Source organism: Balearica regulorum, chromosome 24, assembly GCF_011004875.1.
Source record: "Balearica regulorum gibbericeps isolate bBalReg1 chromosome 24, bBalReg1.pri, whole genome shotgun sequence".
In the NCBI taxonomy this organism is placed as follows: Eukaryota; Metazoa; Chordata; class Aves; order Gruiformes; family Gruidae; genus Balearica; species Balearica regulorum.
Genome location: NC_046207.1, coordinates 7,230,064 through 7,238,741, shown reverse-complemented (window position 1 = coordinate 7,238,741; position 8,678 = coordinate 7,230,064). Strand labels below are relative to the sequence as shown.

The 8,678-nt window shown below is 46.2% G+C and overlaps 1 protein-coding gene across 2 annotated transcripts in view; it reads left to right on the top strand.

The window, feature by feature from the left end:
• The first annotated feature begins 985 nt into the window (after positions 1 to 985).
• The window catches only part of MAP3K3 (mitogen-activated protein kinase kinase kinase 3), a 40,536-nt gene continuing 32,843 nt past the window's right edge, over positions 986 to 8,678 (top strand). For both annotated transcript variants that reach the window (XM_075775387.1, XM_075775386.1), the window contains exons 1-3: positions 986 to 1,273; positions 7,915 to 8,036; positions 8,386 to 8,475. In XM_075775387.1, the coding sequence (XP_075631502.1) occupies positions 1,270 to 1,273; positions 7,915 to 8,036; positions 8,386 to 8,475 (216 nt within the window). In that variant the 5' untranslated portion in view covers positions 986 to 1,269. The remainder of the gene's footprint in view (positions 1,274 to 7,914; positions 8,037 to 8,385; positions 8,476 to 8,678) is intronic.

The window sequence follows — 8,678 nt, the reverse complement described above, 5'->3', positions numbered from 1 at the left end:
AGCACGAATGTATTCCACTTATGGCCCGCGTGTTCAAGGTGGCCTCACAGAATTGCAAAATCTGGGAAGAAAACCAACCCACCTGTCATCAGGGGTCTTACATCAGCAAGTGAGTGAATGTAGCGGGTCAGCGGTTCCACTTCCAACAACAGAACCACTTTCTCATTAAGATAAACTCCTAAATGAAAGGTGAGGAAATGCTGAACTTGACGCTTGGCTAGAGTTTACTCCTGCGGGCTGGAGCCAGAGCTTCGCTTCCATGTTGGGTAACTAACAGATACGATAGGGGATTACAGTGCTTAGAAACACTGTGGGGAAAACGAAATAGTGGGGGTTTAAGGATGAAAAAGTGGAAGAGGTGTTCATTCTGTTACTTTGACGTTTGCCACTTCTTGCTGGCCCGGGGCCGTAGCCGAGGTTTGATGGGGACCGTGGGACCGCGTCTCTTGCCGCACCAGCCCCGGTGATGCTCTGGGGCACTGTCGCATGTTTTTTCTTTTGAGACCCAAAGAATCCTCGTTTTAGCGTCCTTGGGGCTTTTTAACGCTGTTGAACTGGTTTTGGCCGGGTTTTTTTTCCCCGCTCTTAAAAAGGAGCTTTGAGAGCCGCAGTGCCCCCCGCCCAGCTCCGCAACCCACACGATGTGCGGGGTGAGGCTGGTGCGGCGCCCCGGGCGGGCTCTAGGACCCAGTCGTGCGCCCCGGCTCCAGACCTCGGCTGAGGGGGCGGGGCCGGAGAGCCGTCCGTCACTCTGAGTGGCAGCTCGCTGAGGGCGGGATCTGGACTGCCCCGCCTAGTGGCGGGAGAGAGGGCGGGGATAGCCCGGGAGCGGAACGGGTCCCCGTGATTGGCAGCCGGCTCGGCGGCGGGCGGGGCGGGTGGCGCGATTGTTCGCGCGCCCATTGGCGAGCGGCGCCGTCGGGTGGGTGGCTCGGCGGCGCGGATTGGCGGAAGGCGGCGGGTCGGCCCCTGTGATTGGCAGGCGGCGGCGGCGGGTGCGCGGCGGCCGCCGAGCGGTTTGTTTTGCTCGCGGCCCGGGCGGCCTGTGGCGGCGGCGGGGAGCGACCGGGACCACCCGAGCCCCCTCCCACCACCCCCCCGGGACCCGGAGCGCGGCCGCCGGAAGGAGACGGCGGCGGCGCGGGCCTGGGAATGTGGCGGTGGCTGTGAGCCCTCCCCCTCGGCCCGGCCGCCATGGAGCCGCGGCGGTGACAGCCCCGTACCTCAGCGCGCCGCCGCCCGCCGGGCGCGGGCCCGCCGCCCGCCGAGATGGGTGAGAGCCGCGGCGGGGGCTGGACGGGCGGGGGCGCCGCGCTGCCTCGGCGGGGCCCGGGGCCGCCTGACGGGCCTGTGGCGGAGGGGGCGGGCCGCGGCGGGGGCTCCCCGCCGCACGGCGGAGGTGGGCGGGGGACGGCGGGCCCCTGGGCCGGGCCGGGCCTTCCCGTGGGGGCCGCGGCCTGAGGGAGCTGAGCCGCAACCGGGTGCCTCGGCTGGGCCCCTCGGGGCTGCGGGCGGGGGGGGGATCGACCCGCGGCCTCGGCTCGGTCGGCGGCCTCCGGGGAGGGGGGGGGTGTCGGTGTCGGACGGGTCCCGCTGCCCGCGGTGGCTTCGCTCCCCCGGGGTGGTTCCCTCGCTCAGTCGCGGGGCCATCGGCAGCGCGGAAGCCTCTTGCCATGGGCAAACGGTGTATTTCGGGGGTTTCTTTTAAATCTTAAAAAAGAAAAAGATTTGTGCTAGAAAGCGCGGGGGGCCCCGGGCATTCCGGCCCCGCTGCCGCAGGCAGACACGCACGCTCCCGACTTCAGACTTTTACTAAAATTGGCCAGACAGAGTGACTGAGGATCAGCAGGTCAGGCTGCGGGCTTGGGGGAGGTTTTGCAGCCTCTGAGAATCAGGTTGCCTATTTTTGAGATGGAAATTCACGTGCTTCAACTTAACGGGGAAAATTTTTACTGTGGTATTAATTGCAGCTTGGGAGTCTATCAAAGTGGATTTTTCTCTGTGAAGCTTCCATTGAATTCTCATTTGCCATCCTTAACCCAGACAGTAACACAGAAACAAGCAAAGGAGTTAGAGAAACTCTTTTTCAAGAGTTCTTCTGTTGGTATCAGAAGTTGCTGTGACTGAATTTGAATAATTAATTCTTTTGGACTCTATGTCCTGTACAAAGAACTGCTTGCGGAGGTATTTTTTGTGTTACCTAGTCCCTTTTCAGTTTAAAGTGGAGTCTTGTGTACTAGAATTAAAAATTTAATTGCTCTAAACCAGAACTTACCCGTATGTGCATATTGGCAAGGGAATTACTACTGCTGTCCGAAGTGCGGAGTTGCATGGCTTTGTGGGCTACCACTTCACTGCTTCTTCCCTACAACTGAGTTTAGTTTTCTAAGACTGTCTTTCATTATTTAGTCTGTATGCATAATTTGTTCTTAATTTGTAAATTCATAAAGCATTGCAAATGTTGCTCAAAAGTACAGCAACTTCATTTCCTTTGTACTCTGCTTTGATTTTGTAAATACAACAAATACATGCAGATCCATTGGTAGATTGGTCTTTTACAAAGAGAGGCGTAGCATTATTCGGTCTGTATCTTCTCTAAAGGAACCTGCCAGATGATACATAAGGTTAAAATAGTTGAGAAGGAAGAAGTTGGATTTCCACGGAAGTGTTTTCCAATGGCAATTGGATGCCTCTTTGTAAACACGTGAGCGCAAAATGAAAAAGTACAGTTTCATAGACCACTCCACCGTAGCGTTGTACACTTGTTCTGGAGTAATTGTGGCACAGCTGCAAGCAGATGGCTCGTGATAGGAAAGGTCTTACCTAAATTCATTAGGCAGTTGTGATCAAATAGTCTAAATAATGACAGATAACAGGCTATATCACACTCTGCTTTTCTTCCATCTTGTTTTTCATTGACTACTCTGAAAGATGCCTGGGATGGTTAACGCTAAGAGCTCGGTATCGCTGTTTGTCGTAACTCCGTTGGTGCAGCTGAAGCTCACTGAGGGTGATTCTCTGGCCCTTGCAGAAGGGGCTACAGCTGAGGTTTATTTCCCTACAGAGAGCTCCTTGGCAGCGGTTAAAATACAGATACTTGCTTCCAATACCAAGAAATATGTATATATCTGGGAAGCGGAGGGGGAGCGGTGTTTGGGCTGGATGGTGTGTGGCAGGCCCAGACGAAATGCTCGCTGCAGGCCCAGCTGCATCGAGTCTTTCCCTCGATCTGCTCTTTTTTCCTGCCTGTGTCACTTCCTTCCCTTGGCTGACCCACGTACCCAGAGCCCAGCTCCGAGCTCCCGGCTTTAGCGGCAGTGACAGCCCCGTGTGCTGGGGGGGAGGGGAGCAGGGCTGAGCCTGCAGGTTAGGACCAGCTTAAATCCCAAACTCTTTTTTAATCTGTGGGAGAGAAGAGCTACCCCAAATAGATACCCCATGGATCATGTTCGTAGAGAGGCTCTGGTTTTTCTTTGAAGTCTACAAACCAGGTCACTTGTGATTTCCTAAAAATTGGGCAGAAGAGCATTTTGTTACCACTGAGACCGTCCGCAGTGAAGGATCCAAAATTAAACTTTTTCAAAAACTTTTCTCAGAGCTTTAACATAGACTCCGTTTGTCTGCCTCACTTGAGAAATTTACTCACTGCCCCTGGATCTGCTGATCACTTGCGCAAACAATCAACTTTGCTATTGGGGTGGTAGATAACAAACACACACTTGTTTGTTGGCTTTTTTCTTTTTTAAACAAGTGTGGTATCGTGTTTTCTATTATCATGCTATATAAAATAGCATCCTGGGTTATAGGGGTTTACAGACTTCCTGTTTTTACCAGTGTGCAGATGCTTTTACTCTGTTTGAACTTCATGATTTTTTTTCAAAACTGTTTCCATTGCTGCCACAGCAAATACACTAACTTGCTCAGACCTGTCTAATAAACCACCTATTAGCTGAAATAAATGCTTTATGCAGAGGAATAGCTTTCTCTGTGAGTAGCAGTTCCCTTTTATCGATGTTATAAAAATCCTTGAGTGTAGTTTTTAAAACATGAAAAGCATTTCCTGGACAACATCTTTCCCGCACAAAGCAGAACTGTGTTTCCCAGACCTACTGGAGACCTAGCAAAACAGGGTCTCTCAGTGCGCTTCAAACATTGCCTAGTTTTCATTTGTAATAACTTCTGCATTGTGTGATTAATGTGATGCTGCTGCTTGTGCTTCTTTAAAGTCAGTCTGTGGAAATCCTCTCTTTTGATGGAAATATTATTCATGCTTACTCAACATTAAATCCATCACAGTGTTATCCTAACTGGAAACATTTTTTCCCTACACAAGCTCAGATCAATATTTGATGTTTATTTTATGTTTTTTAAAAAAAAATTCCATCATTTCCTACCTCACCAACATAGGAATGAATTACAGAATGTATATTTTGGTACTAGGGGGACAATGGCTCAGTGTAAGACTATTAAAAAATATATAATCATAATCTAAGATTCAAATTCACCTGAAGTTGTTCCATCAGCCTTTGATAGTACAGTAAGTAAGATTTCAGCATTAGCACTTGTCTACAGAGGAAACTGAGTTTACAGCGAGCGAGACACAGACCTTGCAGTGCCCTAAGTGGGGTTTAGATGCTTGCCAGGTGCTGCCCTTAAGAGTTTAATGTCTTAGCGTGTTGTAAATGCACAAGTCACCTTAGCTAATAAATAAATTCACTCTGTAGCTGAGCTACAATCTTTATTAAGAGATGCATAGTTGGTTAGATGTGTGTCCTCTTTACCCACTTCCTTGTACAAATGAGACGCTAAACCAGCAGGCTCTACACGCAGCCTGGGCTTTGGGATCAAACACCTGTAGCCTGTGATTACATCGTAAATGTTGATCCTTCTTTTCAAGTGATGTGCGAATTCTTATTCATAGATGTATTCTTTGATTGACTTGACTTCTTGTCATGAGTGCTCAGTTATAAACTGCTTTCATAGCTGTTTTGCTTCTTGCCCGAAGGAACTCTGCCAAGACAAGCTCTTCTTCATCCTCCTGGTATCTGGCCAAACCCAAGCTGCACTGTAGTGGAAAACTTGTATCCCAGCTCTTCGCAGCGTGTTTTGGGTGGTAGGCGCTCCAGGGATATGCCAGTCCATTTGTAATATTTTGTTGTGCAAAGTCACAGTCTTTGTCTGCCAGGTGATTCAAAGGCTATGCTGAATATCAAACAAGATTAAAGAATAAGAGTAAATTGGAGACACTCCAGTAAGGTAAAAGCTTAAACATTCAAATGTGAAGGTGGAAACAATTAAAAAAAAAAAAAAAAAAAAAAGTTGTGCTGTTAGCTACCTGGAACTTTAACTTCATTCACAAGTGTTTTTTCACATTTTCCTCCCACAAGGGGTTACTTAGTGCTGAGAGAGATCCTAGCAATTATTTCCTTTGGCTGATGTGCTTTTCAGAAAAGCAAGCTCTTGCTTTGGTTTTGTTACTTACACCCCTCGCTTCTTTTGCATGCAGTTGGAATTTCAAGGAGTACTCTCCCTTCTCCACTACCACAATGTAGTTATTGTCTCATTTGGCTTGTCTTGGACAGCAGAGATTTGATGGGTTTTGATTTTGACTTCTTTAAAGTAACTTCATTTGCTCTGCTCTGTTTTCCATTTTTTAAGAGTTTTACTCTAATTAACACCTTCTGCTAATGCATTGGGATGTTTCTTTCCCTTCCCCTCCATAGTCTGGCCTAGGCTTGATGTTTCTGTTTTTCTGGTAGCACATACTGAAGTCCATAGTGGAATTCTCTCTGCTGTAGTGTTTAATACTCTCAGAAAGCTAAAGCAGACCTTCTGGGCAGAAACTGTTGGTTGTACCAAAGCTAATGTTACTTCTGTTCTGACTGGGACTTTTTAAAATGTTGCCCCCTTACAAATAAGTGTATTTTTCCCCCTTTTTGCTCCTAAATGTTGGTAGCATTCACTCCCTGTGAGCTTTAGAAACTCTATGTGTCCCACATCTGTCATCTTTAAGCATTGCGAAAATCTAGTTTCTTATTCAGACACTGAATAATTCTGCATAAAACGTAGGATAGCTTCTTTGAGAGTCACTCGTGAACAAATGCGTAACATGATACTGAAGAAACAAATAGCCCCAATGAGTCCCTTTTACAGAGAAATACAGATGCGAGACAGTCCGTCATTTAATGTACAGCAGCTGTTCCCAGGACAACACTTCCAAATGTGAGCCGTTACCCACCCAAACCAGTGCCGTGAATTGAGAACGAGTGTGTAAGCCATGCTGGATTTTTAAAATCAAGTTTCAGTTATTTAAAAATCAGTTATTTACAAATTAGCTTCAAAAATGCTTATTTCAATTCAAGCGCATCAAAGTGACATGTTTGTGGACTTTGGGAAGAAAGGAGGAATCCACCATAACAAGCACTGCACACCTGGTATGCTGGCATACGAGTAGGGTTGTGATAACGTCGTCTATGCATCACTGGTTCACATCACTTCCAAAAGATCCAATTGTCAAAAAACCAAAAGCTTTACTTCCAAAAGTGGTGGTCAAGTCCAACTAGACCCTTTTAGAAAGGGCAGGTTCTTCTTCGGGGCATGTTCAGAGCTGATCTAATCACTACTTCAAATTTCATGCCTAAATTATGCCTCAGTATCAGGAAGGATTTAACTGGACGTATTATTTGCCAAGGAAACAACACTTTATCCCTAAAAACTCTTGAGTCTTGATATGTGAGGCAACAGACCAGCAATCCAGTAGGCATGAGCGTGCCAATAGCAGATCCGCTGAGCAATAGCGTCGGATGCTGCTTTGTTACGTTGGTGGCACAGCGCCCAGGAGCAAAGCAGCTAGTGCAGTCCCATTTTCGACCAAACTTCACGTGTCAACTTTTTCTACCTTTTGCTGTATTGAGGAATTTAGGATTGTTATGTTTACAAAAGCACAGGATTCTTTTTCAGTAGCTTTTAGACACCTTTATGCCAGCATCCATCACAGCCTAGCTACTATGGATTTCTCTCCTTTTTTTTTTTTTTTTTCCCATCTAGACTTCATACAAAGTTCTGCTAAATAGCACTTCTCTCCTCAAAACTAGCAAGTGATGGAAGATCACTTTAAATTGGTTACGTCAGGAATCTTAGCTTCAGAAAGTAATTTTCAGTCAGTAGTATAAGAAAAATTTTGATGTGTGTTTTTTGTTTTCCTGAATTTGTAAGGAGTCTTGATTTGGACCTGCTGCATTATACTCTGCCAGCAGACAGTGTTCTTAATGCTGTGCAATTTGAATCTGTTCAGTAGATCTTGAAGTCTCATAAAATGGTTTGAACTTTGTTCCATCAGCTTGTTTTGAGGGAAGAGAGGAATGCGTTGGGGAAATTAGTGCAAGTGGATTTGTATTCAGAGATATTCTAAGATGACTCTTTGTCCAGATTTTAATTTTTCTTTCTACTGGCTGTGGTTTGTTCCGCTAGCAAGCGAGAAGTCTAGTTAACAGGATATAAAATTGGAAAGAACAGATTCTTACCAGGTTTTCCGTGGCAGAAGCACATCAGTTTGCCCTTCCTAAATGACCTATGATGATCTAGCAAATCTGTCCAAGTTTTACTGTTTGTCGTGAAGCCGTTTTAACAGAACTAGGGGCTGGGGATATTTATTCTGAACCTTACTATGGCCAGATCCTTCTGTGACATTGGAGAAGTGACTTAAAATTTACCCATCTGTTTACTGCTTCATGATATTAGGTTAAGTTTGGGCTTTTTATGACTAAATGAAATTGCAGGGTATTTGCAAAGGATATGTCTTTCTATGAACAGCAGAAAGGATTGTCTTTCTATGAACAGCAGAAAACAAGTGCAGAAGTGTTACAGTTGGTACTCACCCAGGCAACTTACTACTAAAATTCTTGTGCATTGCAGATGAACAAGAGGCCTTGAAGTCCATCATGAAGGACCTGGTAGCACTCCAGATGAGCCGACGTCACAGACTGACTGGCTATGATACCATGAAGAATAAAGACACTGCTCACTCCAACAAACAGGTAATAGGTACTTGGAATTCTTACCTGGAGGCAGAAGGGACAGAGCAGGTTGCCAGTGGGTCTGCTGCCCATGTTCTCTCTTGTGCTTCCAACTGCGGAAGCATCACTGGTGGATTAGTTCCCTATTCTGGCTCAGGCTGTGTTGCCAACATAGTAGCTTTTATTTACTTACCTTTATGGACTAGGGAGGTTTTGATAATTTGCAGCCTCTTAGTATACTGCCTTCCTCCCACGCATGTTTTTGATGGGGTTTGGTCTGTGTGGATTAGCTAAAAAGTTTACCAGATGGTTTTCTGGTTTCATGATCATATTGCCATTTTTTTTAAATGAGATTTTTTTTTTTTTAAAGAAAAAACACAATGCCAGCAGTCCACCCCTCTTGGGCAGCCCTGCAATAACAAACCAGTGTGCCTCTGCAGTGGAAGAAAAAAAAATTCCGGTAAGAAAACTGGCTTTCTATTCAGTATTAGCAATTATAAATTAGGGGCATGTTTTCAAGTTGTGTGCAGTGACCTTTATGGAATCATTTAAGCAGGTGTGGGAGGCCAGGAAAGCTTTTCTTTACTGACTCTGTCATGATGTAGCAGTATGATGTACTTTTCATTGTAGTGGAATTAATACTTAAATTCAAAGCAGGGAACT